The following is a 21,397-nucleotide window of genomic DNA, read 5'->3' as shown; positions in this document are numbered from 1 at the left end:
GAATACTCTTCTCTGCCACCCGCACGTCAGTTTCCATTCCCCCTCCCAAACTACAGTCAGTATTCTATGCCCACTGAACATTGGATTGTGTGTGTGTGTGTGTTTGTGTGTAGGGGTGTTTCCTCGCCTTATGGTTTAGTCTTCTAAACATTGTTTGCACTTCTGCACACCTTGGTTTTCATCCAACCCTGCAAACACTTCCCTCTAGTACAGGGGTGGGGGAACCCTTTAAGCCTGATGGGCTAGATCTTGCCCACCCACTGAGGGCCAACTTTAACAGGTGGGCAGGACCACCTGCCTGTCAATCATCTGACATCAGGGAATTATTCAAAGATGGTTGCTACACTGCAGCCTCCTCTGAGCATGCCTCAATCCTTTTAGCTGATAGTCAGCTGATGGTTGCTTAGAGGGAGCCCCTTTGAAGTCTCAACATAGGGGGAAATGTCCCTAGAACTGGAAGACTTTCCCCTCTGCAGAGAAAGCAGTTTGCATTCAAAGTGTTGGGAGAAATGCTTTGAGTACGGATTGTGCATGGATTGTGCCTTTGGGTGATACAAAGATCAGCTTTCACAGAATGGATTTGCTGTTGCTATATAAGATACCAGAAGCTGCCAAATTTGTCCAACACTAAAAAGACTTTTTCTATTTTTATGATTCAGTCTTATTTAATTTACTGTTTGATAAATTTGCATTTATCAAAGGCACATAAAGGTTTCAAAAGCAAAACCTTTAAAATATTTTCATGTAAATAAATACTAGCAATAAAAAGTTTGCATAAATGTATGCCGTCAGTACAGATTATGCTTCTACTGATGATGATAAATGGTACTCTTAAGACATTTATCCTCACCGCATGTCAGTCCTTCTTAACCCTGTGATTATGTCCATTGGTTACATACTCTGTGGTGTCTCAGCAGCTAGAATCCACATTTCCATGCTGAATGACTCAGCTAGCAAGGAGAGCCACTGTGGTTCCAGTGATAGCACACTGGATGCCAGCTGCATTTAGAGACCTGTCAAGCACACCCACAATCAAGCCCTTGTTCTTTACCTGTAAAATTGGAATAGTGTTAACCTATCTCACATCAGTGCTGCAAGGATTCAATCTATTTAGTTTGTCTTTGAATTCTGCCCACTGTGCAGTTGTCATTTTTATGTACTTATCAATTGATGGTATGCTTGTGAAATAATTTACACATTTGTAGAAAAATAGCTTGAGGGTCAAAATTCAAGTCCACATTCATTTAAATTGCCGGCTGAATATTTCCACTTCTATTTTTATTTTGTATTCATGTTGGGGGATGCATTCCAAAACCATATTAATAACTATTAGAACTCATAGATTTAAATCTGTCATGGCTTAACAGGATGCTAAACTTGTATTCCCTGGCAGTTTCTAATGTCTGGAGTTACACATTTTGTAATAATACAGTATCACCTATGAAGAAGCCTTTGTCTCTTCCCTGTAGGTGAGTACAGCTATCTGGGGTCTACCCTTCGGCAGAAAGACATAGAACCAATGCCCTCTCTCACAGATGTCAGACAGCTCATCGCTCTGTATGGCATATTGCCTTTAGGTAAGATCACAGGAGAAATGGTCAGAGGGCAGACACCATGCCTTGCTTCCTGTCAGCCTCATATACTTTTACTAGCTATGACAGTGCTTGATTGATTTTGGTTGAAAGCATTCTGCAGAATTCTTTTCCAATTAAGTATTCTGAACTGATGCAGTATGGTTTTAATAGCATACTTAAAAGGGGAGCGTGGTTGCTATGTGTTTGACATGCCGTTTCGTTGCCGTTTCTTGTTTGCATGTTAACAGTTTGGGAGCTGTAGCACATAAAGGAAGTCACTTGGGAAAGGTAATAGCTAATACAAGCTCCAGTGATTATAAATTTAATCAAGTTAGGGAAAAGGCTAAGGTTGCAATTTACCTTTTACAAGCCAGCTAATGTGTCTTGCTGTTGAACAATGGAAGCATTTATGGAATTAGTCAGCTCATTTCATATATTGGAGAAAGTGCTTTTAATTGTTCTTGCCTTCTAAAACTCTAGAAATTAATAACCAAACATGTATGTTTTCTTAAATGTACTATCTGCATAGTATATTGTTCAAATATGATAAGTATAAACCTTTACTCGGGGTGGGGGGGAGGCTTTTCCTTAGGCTGCAGTAGAGCTCCTGTCACTTTTCTGATCATGATCCAGTCAATTTTACAGGAAGAACATCCTATCACACCTCCAAACTGGGCCAGTTTGCAGATTTTCAGAACAGATCCATGTTAGCAGTAGGGATGGAAGGATCTGTCAATTTCGGTTTCTCATTTTTCCAATCTAGAATTCTGCAAGATTTTTGCAATTTAAAAAAATTATAATGATTAGTCAGCATTTTTGTGTGAATTTCTCCCAATAAACAGGTTTTTGTTTGCAGTTTCTCCCAATATAATACTTGTTGTATATAATTTCCATGAATATAATCATCTTTAGGCACCTTTCCACCTAATATATGCATTTTTCTAAACATAGTTTGGATGGAGAACTGCATCACAACATTCAGATAAGTGTGAATTTCGAAGGATAACTGTGTTTTGGTTCTCAGATTATATCGCAAAGTGCTAATTTGATAAATTCAGCTTTAAATACCGCATTGGCCCAAATATAAGCCACACTTTTCCCCCAAATTGCGGAATTTGGTCACCCATTAAAGTCAATTGACTTCAATTACTCAAACCCATAAATTTCAATAGGACTATTTGGAATTGCCTCTAGGAGACGACTCCATATTTTACTTGTTCCGTTTGTAATTATTGTAGCTCTTATCCTGTTGTATTGTGAAAAACTTTAATAAAGATCTTGTTGGGGGCAATATGGGTCTATTCAGAGTATCTCTGATGTTAAACATCACCCTACATGTTCCAGCTGCTGACCTGAAAACAAAAGCTCTTGGTTTGGCACTGTCAGGTAAAGGTAAAGGGACCCCTGACCATTAGGTCCAGTCGTGACCGACTCTGGGGTTGTGGTGCTCATCTCGCTTTATTGGCCGAGGGAGCCGGCGTACAGCTTCCGGGTCATGTGGCCAGCATGACTAAGCCGCTTCTGGCGAACCAGAGCAGCGCACGGAAACGCCATTTACCTTCCCGCTGGAGCGGTACATATTTATCTACTTGCACTTTGATGTGCTTTCAAACTGCTAGGTTGGCAGGAGCAGGGACCGAACAATGGGAGCTCACCCCGTCGCGGGGATTCAAACCGCTGACCTTCTGATAGGCAAGCCCTAGGCTCTGTGGTTTAACCCACAGCGCCCAAAACCACTAATGCCTGGGTCAGCACTTGGGAATCACATGGTGGAATACTGGAATGATTACATATGTACCTATAGATCGTCATATTGTTCCCATTTCACCTCCATAGGTTCTCAGTCTGTACATGAGAAAGCACCTCTGGTGAAAGCCTTGCTTTTGGCTGGACCCGAAGGAGTCGGGAAAAAGATGCTTATTCATGCTCTCTGCACGGAAACGGGAGCCAACCTCTTCAATTTATCTGCAGCTAATATTGCTGGCAAATACCCTGGCAAGGCTGGTCTGCAAATGATGCTTCACATAGTGTTTAAGGTAGGAACACAAAAGATCCTCTCATTTTAATTTTTTCTGCAAATTTATATAAAACTGTATTTTAGTTATACAGTAAGTATTCTATTCCATATGCTAATAGGTGATTTATTGTGTATCTCATTTTGATTCATTGTTATAATAATACAATAATACATTAGGGAAGTTTTAATGTTTGAAGCTTTATTCTGTTTTTAGTCCTCTGTTGGGAGCCACCCAGAGTGGCTGGGGAAACCCAGCCAGATGGGCAGGGTATAAATAATAAAGTTGTTGTTGTTTGTTGAAAATAAAATTGTACGGCAGGCCCCACAAATAACCCAGAGATGCATTTTAAATAAAAGCACACATTCTACTCATGTAAAAACACGCTGATTCCTGGACCGTCTGCGGGCCGGATTTAGAAGGCGATTGGGCCGGATCCAGCCCCCAGGCCTTAGTTTGCTTACCCATGGACTAATCATTCACGGGTAACCCCAGTTCTAGCAGAGAGTGTTAAATTGCTTACCAACTTAACGTTTCAAACATGACAGAGCACATGACACACTTGGGAAGTAAATAGTAAGAATGCTACTAACATTTTAATCATTCTTTTTAACTGCCTATTTATTAGCAACATCTTTATTGTACAGTGGTACCTCGGGTTACAGATGCTTCAGGTTATAGACACTTCAGGTGACAGACTCCGCTAACCCAGAAATAGTACCTCGTGTTAAGAACTTTGCTTCAGGATGAGAACAGAAATCGCGCGGCGGCAGCGGGAGGCCCCATTAGCTAAAGTGGTACCTCAGGTTAAGAACAGTTTCAGGTTAAGAACGGACCTCCAGTACAAATTAAGTTCTTAACCCAAGGTACCACTGTAGTATAATGCATCAGAAACAATGCACAGTCTCAATGAGATGGAAAATCTGTGATGGGTGCTCCTACATACGAAAGAAATCATTAATATCCTACACATAAAAGAACAGCATTTCAGGAATGAATGTCCTGATCTAGTCTTCTCCCTAACATATAGCTTTCAATGTTGTTGGTTATTTTTTGATAGCTAGATGTCAGTGTCTGGTGCCTAGTTGTTGGCATCCATGCGTCTCATTTGACTATTCTTGATTCCAATTCTTGTGTGTAGCCAAGAACTGGAAGACTTGTTCTTGCAGTGCATAATCCAACTATGGATCTCCCTCCCGCAGCAGACAGTGGTGGCCACCAGCTTTGATGGCTTTCAAAGGGGATTAGACAAGTCCATGGAGAAGAGGACTATCAGTAGCTACTAGCCGTGATGGACTGCTTTGGCTCTATTTTCACAGTCAGAGGCAGCCTTGCTTCTGAATACCAGTTGCTGGAAGTCACAGGAGGGGAGGGGGCCTCTTCTGCTCAGGTTCTACTCCATGTTTGGCCACTGTGAGAACAGGTTGCTGGACTAGATGGGTTGTTAGCCTGATCCAGCAAGCTCTTCTTAAGTTCTTACTCATCTGAATGTGGTCTACATAGCAAATGCTCACATACTGGCAGTTAAAATACAGATTTGGGGCTTGATAACTAGAACTCAGAAAGACCCAAGTGTAGTCCCTTCTCATATTTTATAATTATAATACCACTTGCTAATTGCCAAGTATTATTTTAGAACTCAGTGATGGTGAGGTAACTAAGATATTCCAGTTACCAATTGCTATGAAAAGTCAAGAGATTTCACTTAAATTTATTCCCAGGGAGCAGAAATTCACCATTAGGCAGCTTCTTTGTCCACAAAGCCACTGGCTGGTGGTTATTATATCATTAGAGAATCTTAAGTCATTAAACTTGTTGTTGTTGTTTAGTCGTGTCCAACTCTTCATGACCCCCTGGACCAGAGCACGCCAGGCACTCCTGTCTTCCACTGCCTCCCGCAGTTTGGTCAAACTCATGCTGGTAGCTTCGAGAACACTGTCCAACCATCTTGTTCTCTGTCGTCCCCTTCTCCTTGTGCCCTCCATCTTTCCCACCATCAGGGTCTTTTCCAGGGAGTCTTCTCTTCTCATGAGGTGGTCAAAGTACTGGAGCCTCCGCTTCAGGATCTGTCCTTCCAGTGAGCACTCAGGGCTGATTTCCTTAAGAATGGATACATTTGATCTTCTTGCAGTCCATGGGACTCTCAAGAGTCTCCTCCAGCACCATAATTCAAAAGCATTCATTCTTCGGCGATCAGCCTTCTTTATGGTCCAGCTCTCACTTCCATACATCACTACTGGGAAAACCATAGCTTGAACTATACGGGCCTTTGTTGGCAAGGTGATGTCTCTGCTTTTTAAGATGCTGTCTAGGTTTGTCATTGCTTTTCTCCCAAGAAGCAGGCGTCTTTTAATTTCGTGACTGCTGTCACCATCTGCAGTGATCATGGAGCCCAAGTCATTAATATGCTTCAAATGTAGAATATCTGAATATTTATTTTTATAAGGTTTTTTTGTAAATATTGTTCAAAGCTACAAGCTTTGTCAAAAAACAAGTAAGGAGGCTCGCCTGGTGCCTTTGTTACATAAGTCTAGGCGCCAGGCAAAAACATTCCTCTTCTCCCACCCCTTTGGCTATTTAAGCAGTCCTTTTAAATTGTGTGAGGAGGGTTTATACTTTGTTAACTATGTTGTGTATTTTTGTGTTTTTATACTGTAAACTGCCCTGTGAGCCTCGGATGAAGGGTGAGCAACCAAGCCCTAAGCTGAACTGATAGGCTTCTAAATAAAAATGATGGGCACGTGAAGCTGATGGAATTAGATGGGGGAAACAAGGAGGCCCAGAGCTTTGTCCTCAACTCTGTGTTTGCATCAGGGGCCTCTGGTGGAAGAGGGGAGCTCTGTGGCAAAGCAAGGCAGAACTCAATGCTGGGTGCAGGGCAGACTGAGACAAGGCAAGAGCGAGAAGGGTCTGGGCTGAACTCAGGGCTCAGGCTGTTTTCTAGGAACTCAGAGCTCCAGTGTTGCTTTAGCAAGGAACAAATGTGACCCCCGCCAGCCCTATCTAGCAGCCACAGCTGCATCTAATGGTTAGCACCACCTGTACTGAAAGGTGCTAAAGAGACTCAGCCCTCTCCAGCAGTCTCCTAGAGTGGCAGAGCAGGGGAGACTCTAGCCTCACGGGTTCTTCAGTAGAGTCCAAGGGTAGTAGATGTGCTGGGCCCAGGGGTAACCCAGGAAACGTGGTCCAGGACCAGTCCAGAATCCGAAGGTTCTGCTAGGAGTCAGTCCGACAGGGCCAAGGCAGGACGCGAGGCAGGAAACCAGGCAAGGACAGGTACAGGATCTGGGGCAGGATCTAGCATACAACAACGTTGCTCCCGCAACCTGGGGCAGGGTCCAACAGTCTTTTATCTTTGTTGGGGTAGCGGCCAGTCCTGATCCCCCAGAGACTCACCTCCCTGTTTCACTCGAAGGCAAGCACTCCTCCTGCGAGTACTCAGGTCTCTTCTTCTCTCCGACCTCAGTCTCTGCAGCTCAGGAGACATCAGTGAGTTACTAGACCCAGGGGCCGCCTCAGCCTCCCCTGACCAAACCGGTAGTGGAGCAGCTGTAAGTGATGGCCCAGCTGGAGGCAACGAGGTCATCCCTGCATCTGGAGCCAGGGCAGCCTCAGGCCCCTGACTCGGCCCAGCTGGTGTTTGTTCCAGGTGAACGTGTGCAGACTGGGACTCTTCAGGATCAGGCCCCAGGCTTGGTACAGATGATGCCTGAGGCAAAGGATCCAGTGCAGACTGAGTCTCCTCTGGGTCTGAATTTGAGCCCGAATCCCAGGCTATCACAATAGAGCCACATCATCTGGGAGAGGGATGCTGATCTCACAGGTGTGTCAGGTAGCAGCGTTGCTGCATGCTCTATACCTTCCGAATTGGAGTCCTCAGCTCCATCACCTGAAGAGGAACTGGATTCCTGGTTCCCCACAGAAACCTCCGCCCTCCCACCATCGCAGGTTAGGACTTAGAATTGCCCAGAATTTGCTTTTGAAACTTTTCAAAGGTGGTTAGTGAGCAATACTGTGGCTGCTGTTCAAGAACTAATAGAATCATAGTATTGTAGAGTGGTGACTGAGTCCAACTGTCAAGGTAGTGTCTCCCCTTCGCATTAACACCCCCGCACAGTCAGCTTGGTATTTACAGACTTTATTACATATGTACAAGAAACAGCTGCAGTTCAGGATTACGCGTCCGAACACGTTGAGTCAGATTCAGGGAATGGCTTCCTTCGATTCCCACGCCAACAAAGTAGGTGTGTGAAATATACTCGGAGTTGAGACTGGATTTCATGCTCTTTATTCAGCTCATAGTGGTGAGGAGGAATGAAAGTCCCCCCAAGGTATCTGCTTTATATACATTATTTACACAATGGGCTGCATGTGATTGGCTAATTCCAGAATTCTCCTGTAGGCCAATCAGGTTGTGGATTCACTTCCATCTGGAGCTGGATTGGGTGGCTCCTGCAGACCAATCATACTGCTGCATTCTGAATCCTGTTGTTCTAGGACCAATCAGACTGCTGCCTTTTGGATCCTATTCAACTCAGTACATAACAGTGTGGGAATCACACAAGACGTCTTTGATCCTTACGTTTCATTTCCCTCCTTGTCTGTGCTGATTTGAAAGCTCCCTCCCTTCCAGAGTCTGAGCTCCCTTCCCAAGCCTCTGGGCGGTTGAAGGGCTCTGCATTATCCCTGAGCCCCTGTTCTCCCTGACTACTCTCCACCCTCTCTTCCGCATCCTCTGTCTCTGGGCGGTTGAAGGGCTCCACAGCCCCGAGCCCCTGCTCCACCTCTTCTGTCACTTGATCCTCCAGATTCTCCCTGACACCAACCCCCTGCAGTGCAGGAATCTCGGCTAAAGCATCCACGAAGATGGTCTTCCAACCTCTGCTTAAAAACCACCAAGGAAGGAGAGTCCACAACCTCCAGGGAGGGACCATTCCACTGATGAACAGCTGTTACCATCAGAAATTCATTCCTAGAGTTTAGTCGGAATCTCCTTTCTTGTAATTGAAGCCATTGGTTCAGGTCCTCCCCTCCAGAGTAGGAGACAACAAGCTTGCTTTATCTTCCATGTGACTGGCCTTTAGGTATTTGAAGGTGACTATCATATCTCCTCTCAGTCTCCTCTTTTCCAAGCTAAACAGACCCTGCTCCTTCAACCATTCCTCATAAGGCTTGGTTTCCAGACCCTTGTTCCTCTTGGCCACTGTCCTCTGCACATGTTCCAGTTTGTCAGTATCCTTCCTAAATGGTGGCTCCCAGAACTGGACACCTTGGCTTTGTGGAACAAGTTATGCAGTCTTTTAGTCAGTGTGTGTGTTAACTTTTGTTGCAAATTTACTTGTCATTCATTTATAATGAATACAGCATTTGTACTAAAGTGTTAGTAGTATGCACATTTAAATTTAACAAGTGTTAACCACCTGATTAGCATATTGATTAAATGTAAATACATTTTACTGTTTGGTAACAAGAAAAAAAAATGTTTGTCTTTGTCTCCCTGGGTTTTGGGAGGGAGGCACTGACCCTCGGAGTTTGGGAAAATGATGTATTACTTGTAATTCGCTGATTCTTCCAGAAAGATTGGGCACTAGAAGTTATACACTGGTGTGTTCAAAATTATCACAGGTGATTATAATCATCTGGTTTTCAGCTGGCCATACCAGTTAACATACTAGCTAAATTTAATTTAAACAGAATTGTAGAAGGCACTCATTACTTCCCCAGTCAAAGGTAGTTTTTCATTATCTTGAGATGCAAGTACAGTTGGACCTTGGTTCTCAAACGCCCTGGTACTTGCATGTTTTGGCTCCTGAATGCCGCAAACCCAATGTGGCTTCCAGTTGAGTGCAGAAAGCCCCTGCAGCAAATCGGAAGCTGCACCTTGGTTTTCGAACCGTTTCGGGAGTCGAACGGACTCCTGGAATGGATTAAGTTTGAGAACCAAGGTACCACTATATATTTACATAGGAATGACTTAGTTAATGTCACTATTTTATAAAAGCTGAGTAAACAAACAAGTATAGCATTTATATTGTGTTAGTGATCAGGCCAATGACATTGGAAAATAGGTATATATTATGCTGAAGTAAATGTAACAGATTACTAAGTATAAGTATCTTATAAGCATCAAGTAGAAAGGAACAGATCCATAGAATAAATCTTGAGTTAATATCACTTTATATCTGTATAAGCAAATAATTAAACTTGCCTTTTAACTTCATGATAACTTGCAATCCTTTTGGTTTTTTCTGACCATGTATTAGTAATGTATCTGGTAGTAGTAGTTGAAAAATAATTTGAATAATTGCAAATATTATTAGTATTTGATGAATTAGGGTCTGCCAATTGAACACTTACACCACAATACAGCCAGATTTCTGGGTATAAATGTTATTCTTGTGAATATTCAGCAAAGCACGAGATAATTCTCTGCTTAAAAGCATGATTATATGGTTATTTGGTGTCTGAGTCTTTTTTTCAGCTGATATCGCTGGATGTGTAAAGTATTTCTGTGCAACCTTGAGATAAAGTCAGTTTAAAAATATAACATTAAGAAATAGTCTTGAGGCTACAAATTGCTCACACATAATAGAAGCCTCAAACAGCTGTTTTTATTGCTACTTCTGTGTAATAGAAATAGACTGCAATCACAACATGAGAACAAGCAACAAAGGAATAAACTTCTGCTAAACAAGCATTAAAGGGCTGGTTTACAGAACACTTCCTGGAAACAAAGGCTGAACAGTTGAGAACAACAAGCTTCATCTGCCATGAAATGCTATCAGAGTCTTCACTTAAAGCAGTATTAGAAAGGTTAAGGAGCCATCTGCTGGTGGCTGCAACAAAATGAAGAGCAAAGCACTCTAATAAAATTTCAATTATAAATTAATTGCATAGTCCATTTAATTATACATAGATTCAAACTACTCATGGATAATTCAAATGAAGTACTTTCATTGGAACATACAGTCTGCTACATATCTGCCAACAATTTCAATTAGATACCAATGGATTGTGGGTGTCTCATTTGGTTAAAAAATACAGCAGAACAGCAGACTCTTGGTCAGATCAAGACAACAGAATACCCTTGTTCTACACATAGGCTAATCTGCTCATTAATAGTTAATTCTTGTAAACTAGAAAATAGAGGCCATCAGATAGATGATTTATCTGAGTTAATATAAAGTGGGAACACTCCCTGTTTTGCGTTAGGTTATTTAACAGCAAAACAGATAGTAATATTCTAGGATCTGCACCTATTTAACAATATTGATTATACTGTAGAAGCTTAATTGTACACTGTGTATAACTGATCAGCTCCTTAGAACAAATGTATTTAAAAAACAGAAATGCAGGAAGAGAAGGAAAAATAGGAATTCCAAAGTCTCATCGTTTAAAAATCCATAATTTTAACTAGAATTGTTAACAGAATAAATTGGTAGAATTATCAGTGAATTTATTATGTACTAGCTAAAGGGTGCATTTTATAATGTTCTTGGGTTCAGCAGGGTGAATGGGGTGATAGGGGATATACATTGTGCTCCTTCTGGGGTAGTTTGTCCACCTTTTGCCCCCACCCTCAGGAGCACTCAGCTCTCACCTGTGGCTCCTGGAAGCTGGCAGCAGGTGACCGCAGCCACATCCCAGGAAATGCCTTTGACTGGCCGGCTAAACCAGGTGATGCATCTCAAACCCTCTGTGAGTTAGGGACTTCCACTGCACGTGAAGACTGAGTGGACAAGGTCAAGAAGGCTGTTTCTGCACATTCTATAGAGGGAGTGAGGGGTAGATGGGGTTCATCAACCTGGGAAAGGAGCCCATCTAGGAGAAGGAAATCTCTGATCCTAAACCTCTACTACCTTGGTGTGGGGCATCTTTGGGATAAGAAAAGGCAATGGCAGAAGTTTTTAACCTGTGTGCCTCAGCACCCTTGGGTGACTTAATGATTGGTCAGGGGCGTAGGGAGGGGCAGCTGCCCCCTCAATAAAAATCAATAAAAATACAAAACTAACTGAGGCTCTGCCCTCCCCCCAAACAAGAGGCCTGCCCTCCCCCAACAAAAATCCTGGCAATGCCCATGGTCAAGGGTGCCGTGGGAGGGTCCTCCTCTCTCGCCCTCCCTCCCTCCTTCCTCACATCAGCCATCCTTCCTTCATATCTGCAAATCTCTCTGTGTCTTTATCCCTCTCTCTCTGTCTCTTTCCCTGGCCCAGCCCGAGTCCTTCTCCTGCTCCTTCTCTTCTCTGCCTTCCAGTCCCGTCCAGATTCCTTCTCTTCCTCCTCGGCAGCCGAAGGAGCCCCATTTGAAAGTCGTTCCCTTGGCTGTGACTCCTTTGACTGAAGCCAATGAGGGAGATACTGCATGGTCTGGGAAGGCACAAAGAAGCTCCCATCCCTGGAACATGGCGCTGGGTCAAGATGCAGAACTCTCGTCTTCACTTAGTCTGACTGGTATGTTGAAGTGTTATGACGTGAAACTCTTTCACCTCTCAGGTCGCCAAACAGCTGCAACCATCAGTCATATGGATTGGAGACGCGGAGAAAACTTTCTACAAGAAGGTGCCTAAAGCTGAAAAGGAGGTAAATCCAGTTTTCCATACTATAGTAGCAGAATCACAGGTTCACAAACAAAAGATAGCATTTCACAGCATCATCCTTTGAAAAACAGACTGCCTCATCCTCCACTGGTTGGTCACGAAACATATGCTAGTTTCTGGCTTATACAGAATTCTTCACTGGGCACCATGGAAATGGAAAAATCATTTTAAAAGGCAAAAAGGAGAGGCGAGATTTAAAGTAAAGGTAACGGTGACTTTATGGAGAACATTGAAACCAAATTTTCAGTTTTGTATTGCTGTTAGAATCTGAATTTTTTACTTTTTAGAAATCAGTTACATATAAGATGCTCAAATGTGAGTCTTGAACAAGCACAGGTGTATCAAGCTTCAGATCTTGAAACTCTTATCTACTCATTAGTATGTCTTAATTACGTTCTATTCATCATTTGTTTTCATGATAAAATGAAAATAGCAAATTTGCCTATTAGTGAAATATTAGTTGAAAAGAAGCTTTAATCCTACAGATGTTACCCCTTGATTTTAGTTCTAAATTTGGTCGTTTCTAGGTGTAACTGCAGAGACATCTGAGATAAGCTTTTCAAAAATTGCATGTAAATGTTGAAGCTGGCTATGAGGTGACTGATGCCCTCTACTGGTTAAAGTTGGCATAAACAGCTTGCCACACTGATCTCATGGAATAAAGCTGCACGTGTTATTGGGCCAATGTTCTTCCACAAACTCTTTCAGAAAGTACTCCATTAAATGTTTTGTATCTCATGCCCTAAAGTGAAAGAGTCCGTTAATCTCAAACTGTTCCACATAAACACTTAAACTGTGACCAAGCGTTGATTTTGTACCCTTTGTGTGTAAACGTTTGAAGGTCCATAGAAGGCAGTCAAGTCAAAATGAAGCACATTGATTTCAAAGGGAGAATTTAACAAATGATTAAATCTCATCCATCAATATTAGTGAACGCAATAAGTGTTTAGAGTTGGCTGAGTTATTAAAGCTGGTTAAAGCTAAGAGTCCATTCAGTGGTAGCCGTATTACATGCAAGAATAGCCCGTCTAGTCCAGCATCCTGTGCTCACAGTGGCCAAACAGGGAGCAGAACATGAGCCCCCCACTCTCTCCCCTCCCCTGGTTTCCACCAACGGGTTTTCGGAAGCATGGCTGGCTCCAACCGTGGAAGTAGAGCGGGGGTATCCTGGCTCGTAGCCATCGATGGCCCTCTCCCCCAAGGACTTGTCTTATCCTCCTTTAAAGTCATCCAAGTTGGCGTCTATCACTGTCTGCTGGGAGAGGGCATTTTGATCAGACATACAGGAATAGCTGCTTCTTCCTGTTTTCAGAAGCTTCCGTTCAGAGTGCTGATTGACTGGTTCTTACCCACTTCCTCTTCTCCTTTCCATGGCAGTTAATTCAATTTGAAATATTGAAAAGGGGGATTAATTAGTTGAATGAATGTACATATAGCACTGTAAGAGATGAAGACAGGTGAAATATCATTCTGTACCTTATGAGAGGCTTCTCTAATGAGGCCCCTAACTTTAGGTAGGGTTTTCCTGGCGTATGGGGGCTGGTGCTTGAAGGGGGAACCTTTCAAGTCCCCTGAATGTGAATGGAGCAACCCTTACTCCAGTCCCAATCCAGAATACCAAAGCACCATCCAATTAATTACTAGTACATCTATCAAATTTAGTTGCAGCACTTACAAACTTGTAATTAATTTAAACCAAAAACTTGCTTCAGAGTTGTGCTTTGAAAATAACTGTTTCTTTAGCATGGACAGGAGGACCATGCTAAAGATTAGTGCTGTACTTTGACTCCTGGGTTCTAGCCTTGAAATCTTGTTACACAAGACTTCTCCCGATCTAAGCCAAGTTTTCCACAGATACAGCAGAGATCAAGTATATTCTTTTGTGGATTGAGTATTTTTTATTCCTAAGTATGCCACAGTATTTTAACTTAATAGTTACATGTGGGTCCCACTTAGCGAACACAATGTTTTTCCTGGAAATCGTTCATTGGGTGAGTGTTCACATAACAAGTCCACAATTTCCATTATTTCCTATTGAAATATTTCCAATCCGGGATTCGTCTGATCTGTTCCCTGCCCCACTCTCTTAATGATTTCTTCCTGAAATGGCTTCAGCCAATCCACAAAAGAGAGGTAAAGGCAGGGGGGGATGTCTGAGCTCCCTGATTTATCCGATTTTTCCTCCTCTTTGATTTGTCTGATCTGCCCCACCCTTTGATTTCTACCTGAAAATGGCCGTCGCTGGCTAGCAAAGCACAAAAAAAGGAAGTAAGGAATTCATCTGTTTGGATAAGTGAATCTGTGGGGGCATATAGTGAGGTTTGGGCATAATTCTCTTAAGTGCGGATAAGTGAATTTTCAGATAGTGATTGTGCAGATAGCAGGACCTGTGTGTAATTGGTATGGGAATGACTCCATAACTTAAAAATTATCTGTTTACACACTCTTTCTTGTGTATATTAATAGCTTTGTTCCAAAGTGTGCTGGAGTAGCAGCATATGTTTTACTGTAACATTGGAACATCACAATAATGATGTAAGAACATTACTTTGATACTGTCGCTGGATACAGTGCAGCTCAGCAGATATATAAATAGAATGACTAGCAATTATTCCAAGAATATTAACCTTAGTTTTAGCAAGCGTCTCAAGGCAGAGTTTTTAATTTGTAAATTCAACAAGGGTGGGTCTGAACCTGTAAATGAGCCTAAGCAAGAAAAGGCAGGACAGAATCACCGTGACAAATCCTAGCAAATATGTCACGTATTTGTGCTATGAAGATTGAACAGGCTACCCAAAAAAGCTTTTGCTTTACTGTAATCAAAACAAGTCCTGCCAGATAGAATTGACTATTCCTCAAATATATGAGAAGTCTAATACCAAGTTATTCTTTCATAATCATAAAATGAAGTGAGTTTGTTCTAAAAACGTATATTGGTCCAAATAAAAGTTTCACATATGATACCTACTCCTATCTAACATTTCACTTACTTGTATTTGATCTGGAAGTTGGAACCCAGGCGACTGAAAAAGCAACTTCCTAAAATTTTGAAAACCCTGAAAATTGAAGACAGAGTATTGATAGTAGGAACCAGTAAGCGTCCCTTTGACGCAGACCTCAAACCCTTTTGCAGAGTTTACAAGAAAATCATTCTGGTTCCAAGGCCAGACTACGCATCAAGATTTGGCAAGTATCTGAAAACGTGATGAATGTGCTGTTTACATAAAGCTAATTTATATGCAAACATGCTCAAAACATTTGTAAAGACTGCATTCTATTAAATAGGCTGTCAGAAATGCATTCTAGACAAAGTTGTTTGCAGTGTGTGTGGTGCCCACAAGAGTTTCTCTGGGTTTCAAATGTGTCCATGGGCACAAAATGATTGGTGGCCCCTGGACTACGTATTGTAACATGTTCCCCTCCAAAAAACCACCATCAGGAGCAGCAGACTATACAGTAGTCGGCTGCACAGTAAAAGTCAACCGTTGGCTTGTTTCACTAAATAAAAGTTAAGATGAGCTGCAGTTTGTCTGCGTTCAGACGTAAGAAGTCACCACCATTAATTGAAACAGAAGTGAAAGTTTCTGATCTCCAGAGGAGACAAGGAGAAAGGGAGCATGCAAAGCTGGAGGCCCTAAACCAGTGTTTCCCAGAGTGGGCAATATTGTCCCCTGGGAGGCAGCAGGAGCCTCAGGTGCAATGGGGGGCATTGGAGAATAGTAACGGGGTGGTGGAAGCATAAAGAAAGGAGAAAAATTTGAAAAACTGTTTCATCTGTTGTGTAATGACACTTCCTGCCAGTGGGGTGCTGTTGAGATGAGATGCCTCCCCTGAATCTGGTGCTTGTTCTCAATGCAAGAGGTTTTCCTGGGCTTGGGTGAACCCTTTTCGTCTTCACTCAGCCTGGGAAGTGGATCATAGCTTGCCTGACTATTTAGCAGGCGGGCTGCAACACCGAACCTGCCCTGCCCCTGGGGTGAATTGGACTGAGCACAGGGGGACAATGAGTTGTGTTTTTGTTTAAGGGGTCCATAAGCCAAATAAGAGGGACGTGGGTGGCGCTGTGGGTTAAACCACAGAGCCTAGGGCTTGTCGATCAGAAGGTCGGCGGTTCGAATCCCCACGACGGGGTGAGCTCCCGTTGCTCGGTCCCTGCTCCTGCACACACACCTAGCAGTTCGAAAGCAGGTCAAAGTGCAAGTAGATAAATAGGTACCGCTCCGGCGGGAAGGTAAACGGCGTTTCTGTGTGCTGCGCTGGTTCGCCAGAAGCGGCTTAGTCATGCTGGCCACATGATCCGGAAGCTGCACGCCGGCTCCCTCAGCCAGTAAAGCAAGATGAGTGCCGCAACCCCAGAGTCATCCGCAACTGGACCTAAAGGTCAGGGGTACTTTTACCTTTTTAAGCCAAATAAATTTGGGAAGCTCTGTCCTAAACCATTCTTTATGGTACATGCAAAGTTGGCCAAGGGTTATATTTGGGGCATTTTTTTTTTTTACAGAGGGAGGGTTCTTTGTGCAGCATTTGCATTCTGCTGCTAAGACTGATCACTCTCATACTGATGATTTGCCCTGGGATCTTAGTCAAATATGGAGAAATGGGTAGCCAAATTTTCTCCAGGGTTTTAGGGGTGGTATAACCACAATTTATAGAACAGTGCTGTAGAGTTGCCACATAGTTGGTCGCCTTCATTTTCAAAGCAAGCAACTGAAATTAGCACAGTCAGAGCAGATTCCTGCAGCCTCTGCTGAAGCAATTGTACTTTTACCTTTGGGGAGAGTTTTGCAGGATGAGCCAGTCCTGGGAATGATCCTGCACACACAGACAAAGGTTATAGCTTATTACATCCTGTATCAGTTTTTTTAAAAAATATTGCATCAGGATATGTGGAACCACAATTTTGAGATTAATTGTAGTGTCCATTCAGAGTCTTCTGAAGAAAGTCAGCATAGGATACCAGACATTCTAGTTGTTTCTTAAATTAGTAGACATGCAGTCAGATGCTTAAACTGATTATTGTGTTGCTAGAGCTGCTGCTGCTACACAGGCAGGTTTCTGAACATTCAGGTCATAACCTGATTGTGTTTTATTATCGGACAGTTTTATGGAAACACGTCATTGAGCAGAATGGAGGGGCATTCTCCAAAAATCTGAACATCAGCTGCCTGGCACAGGTTTCTGATGGTTACACTCAGGGACACATAGTCAAAGCAGTTCAATCCGTCTTAACTGAACGACGCCTGATGCAGCTGAACAAGAAGCCACTGACTGCTGCGGAATTCCTGGTGTGCCTAGCCAGGCAGGATCCAGTTTACAAGGAGGAGGAAGAAACATACAAGGTAGTGCTTGCCTGGTGATAATCCCTTTTGCCTTAATTAAATAGAAAAACAGAGTTTTGCACAGCACTTTCAAGAGTATGGTTTGCCCCCAGGGTCTCAACATATATTTGGAGGTGTGTGTTAACATCCTGATTTCCCTTCACCTCCACAGATTTGGCATGATGCCGGCATGCTGTGTGTGTTGTATGCAGTGCAGATATGCCTGATAACCTGTGATCTTTTGACCATCCTGATTTGGAGGGATAAAGACTCCGCAGCATCTTGCACACCTGCCTTGCAATCCGTTCTCACACATTGCATGTAGATGCTACATTCCCCTACTGAGGTGAACTAGGGTGGTACAGTGGGGCCAGTTCTGATGTCCCACTGCATCCTGTACACAATATATGAATGAGCCTTTTACCGTGTTTTACATACTGTATAACCCACCAGAATGTCTTCCAGCAAAGGGCAGGATACGGATTTTAAAAATAAATGAAGGAAATACAATAATGTGGAATGCAAGCTGATATTCTCTACCAACCATATTGAGAAAATGATGAGAGGGCAAAATCTGTTGGTGCAAGAAAATGTTTTGTTGATTAATTGGTTATACAACTGCCCCGTATTTACAAAGAGTTAAATATCCCACTGAATATGACCAACATGCACTGAAACCAGCTATCTAGCTTCTAGCCTATGTCTCATCAGTACATGTAGAAACATCGTATTTTTTATTCTTTTATCACGTTTATATTTAAGCTTTCTTCCAGCAACCTCTGATTCTCCTGAGTCCAGTCCACAGTCACATTTCAAATGAATATTTCTTGTATGGAATCAGGCACCCCACTTTAGAATAACAGAAGTAATTTCTATTATTACTCTACAAAACATGACATGCCTCACATGACATGCCTATAGTAAGAGTGCCAGTCCACAATGAGAAATATCCATTATCCCAAGTTTGTTGAGATGAATACCCGATGAATTCATTCTGTCGAGAAAGAGACCCATCTCAAAAGCAGGCATTTCCTACTTCTTGGGATACCGGCAGTGTTTTAAGGCCAGAGAATTCCCATATACTGTAATATTTGAAAACCAAGTGTTGCAAAATGATTTTAAAATTTTCTATCACCTAATTGTAATCATTGCCCGCTTGCATCTACTTCCTTTTTGTAAAAAACAAAAACGAAAACACTATTAAAATTCCTAGCTGACATTCCTTGTTTAATATTTGTAAAAAAAAAAAGAAAAGAAAATCAGGAAAGCTTGCGACAAACAGTTAATGATTTCCCCGCTCACTGAAATCAGATAACCCAACTCACTCACTCATCTTGCGACATTGCCAAATTTCAAAGAACAGAATTTTCAACTACAGTTATATACCCTGGGAAATAGGGTTGATCACAGAGATTGTAATGCTATCATAACTATAGCAACTTAAGTACCACAGCTATGTATTCATGTTAATGAGCCACTTCAAGCAGATGATTGCTACTGTTCTCGTTATAATAGCGTTCTCAGGAGATCTAAAGACTGTGATGCCGCTTTTCCACGAGCCACCCACAATTAGGGTTCTTATCAGAAAAGGACTACAGCGGGCGGAAAAATACATGTTACTTGCATACTTTCAAGCTTCTAAAAAAATTATTTCCGTCTGATTCTGTAGGCTTGGTATGCAAGGACTCCTTTGGGGAAAGCTCGAATCAAGTCGCTGACCGTGAATGAAGATACCGGAAAGGGGAAAGGGAAGGGGAAAGACAAGGGGAAAGGGAAAGAGAAGAAGAAGAAAGGGAAGAAGAAGAAGTAGGAACGGTTGCTTGCTACTCAACACAGCTAATAGCATTGTTACCTATTGGATGGGGGGGGGGGGAGTCTTCCTTTGAAACCACAGTTCCCTGCTTGATATCCCAGAACAGCCTATATCTAAAAATGTATTGAACAAGGCATCAGTGTGACGCTCAAATCCTTTAAGGTAAACTAGTGACCACTGAACTTTACTATTGCTACCTAGATTCTTTCTTATAAACTTAGATAGCATAGGCGGATTCTTACAAATGTATTATTAAATTTATGGTAATCTGCCTAAAAATGTAATTGCATATTTAGACGCTCGTTTTTTATCATTCCTCCTCCTTCACGCTCCCCCCGTTGAAGGTGCAGCTTAAACACACGCAAAGGAGTCTCCTTGGGGCTCCACAAAGCCCCATTTCTCACTTTCCACCTTCTTCATCAGCCCACAAACAGCTGAGCAGTGAATGGGAAGTCCCAGAACTTGAAGAACGTGTCAGTGTAGAGAGAGGGAGGCACACAAATTCCCATTCCTTGGGCACGGAAGTTGGGGCAGGTAGGAACTCAACTGAGCTTTATGGGGATGCTTCTCTGTGTTATAGGTCATATATGTTTATGCCTGACAAAACTTTTTCAGAATCTGTATGTATCTGTATGTCTTGATGTATTCTACTTTTCAATAAAATGTTCAGAGCTCAAAAGGTTATTTTCTATTTTAATTTAACTTCCATTTTGAAACATGGTATCCAAACCACTGAACATAGATGATGATGATTTTGAAAATTACAGGGGCCTGCCTGGGTCTCAGGTTCCACAGATTCCAGAACCAATGAGTCCAAATTTCATAAATGTTTGGATTGGCTGGAGTTAATAATATACAAAGCAAATGACTAGCTGCACATGCAGTTTTCAATAATATCAAAAGATGCAGCCAGTTCAAAATGTGACACTATGTATAACTTACCGAGCAACGGGAGCTCATCCCGTCGCGGGGATTCGAACCGCCGACCTTCTGATCGGCAAGCCCTAGGCTCTGTGGTTTAACCCACAGCGCCACCCGCATCCCTTGAGAACTCTGCTAGTGACCACAAAACTTAGGATTTTTTAAAGGGATTGTATAGGACAGGCATCACCAGTTTGGGACCCAGCATCTGCCCAAGGATGTTGGGTGCCGCTGCCAGCCCAGTTTGATACCAATATGTGAGGCCACTATCATTTGAGAAACAGTATACAAATACTGTAGAATAAATGAAAATGTTTTAAAACCACTATGCTTTGGGGGGAACCTGTGCCCACCCCCAGATGTTGTTGGAATCCGAAGCCCACCCATGACATGATGGGAGTTATAGTCCATCAACATTTGGAGGGCCACAGACTCCCCCTCCCCGCCCCCGCTTCAGGCGCTTCTGCCTGTCAGGATTTTGTGATTGTCTAAATGGTCTCACAAGGACGTGGGTGGAGCCTAGGACTTGCCGATCAGAAGGTCGGCGGTTCGAATCCCCACGACGGGGTGAGCTCCTGTTGTTCTGTCCCTGCTCCTGCCAACCTAGCAGTTCGAAAGCACATCAGAGTGCAAGTAGATGAATAGGTACCGCTCCGGCGGGAAGGTAAACGGCGCTTCCGTGCGCTGCTCTGGTTCACCAGAAGCGGCTTAGTCATGCTGGCCACATGACCCGGAAGCTGTATGCCGGCTACCTCGGCAAATAAAGCGAGATGAGCGCCGCAACCCCAGAGTCGGCCACGACGGGACCTAACGGTCAGGGGTCCCTTTACCTTTACCTAAATGGTCTCACACTCATCACAGGCAGTCCAGGCAGTACCAAGAGCCCTGACAGCATGACGGGCACCCTTAAAATAGGGCGGAAAACATCTGACCACCTTCACTATGGAGAGGGACTTATTTTCCATTAAGATTTTTGTAATGAAAACACTGGGTTACACTGACCCACCATTTCATGAGGCAACTTTTAAGCAGGGCATTGACCCTCTGTTGTTCAAATATGAACCACCATGAGTACAATATTCTTTTTAAAAGGCTACGATTTAAAAGCAAATGTGCAAGGAAATTCACTGAAGAGTGTTTCAAAAGAGGCATGCTTTCG

The 21,397-nt window shown here is 42.9% G+C and overlaps 1 protein-coding gene across 1 annotated transcript in view; it reads left to right on the top strand.

The window, feature by feature from the left end:
• The window catches only part of DRC11 (dynein regulatory complex subunit 11), an 89,500-nt gene extending 69,504 nt beyond the window's left edge, over positions 1-19,996 (top strand). Inside the window, exons 14-19 of the mRNA XM_083628489.1 lie at positions 1,470-1,577; positions 3,411-3,610; positions 12,083-12,169; positions 15,195-15,372; positions 17,287-17,525; positions 19,174-19,996. Coding sequence (XP_083484615.1) covers positions 1,470-1,577; positions 3,411-3,610; positions 12,083-12,169; positions 15,195-15,372; positions 17,287-17,525; positions 19,174-19,314 — 953 coding nt within the window. The 3' untranslated portion in view covers positions 19,315-19,996. The remainder of the gene's footprint in view (positions 1-1,469; positions 1,578-3,410; positions 3,611-12,082; positions 12,170-15,194; positions 15,373-17,286; positions 17,526-19,173) is intronic.
• Positions 19,997-21,397: the final 1,401 nt, after the last annotated feature.

The sequence above is a fragment of the Podarcis filfolensis genome, assembly GCF_964270895.1.
Source record: "Podarcis filfolensis genome assembly, chromosome: 1".
NCBI classification, from domain to species: Eukaryota; Metazoa; Chordata; class Lepidosauria; order Squamata; family Lacertidae; genus Podarcis; species Podarcis filfolensis.
The sequence above is the reverse complement of the archived record's forward strand: the minus strand, read 5'-3'. Positions and strand labels throughout refer to the sequence as shown.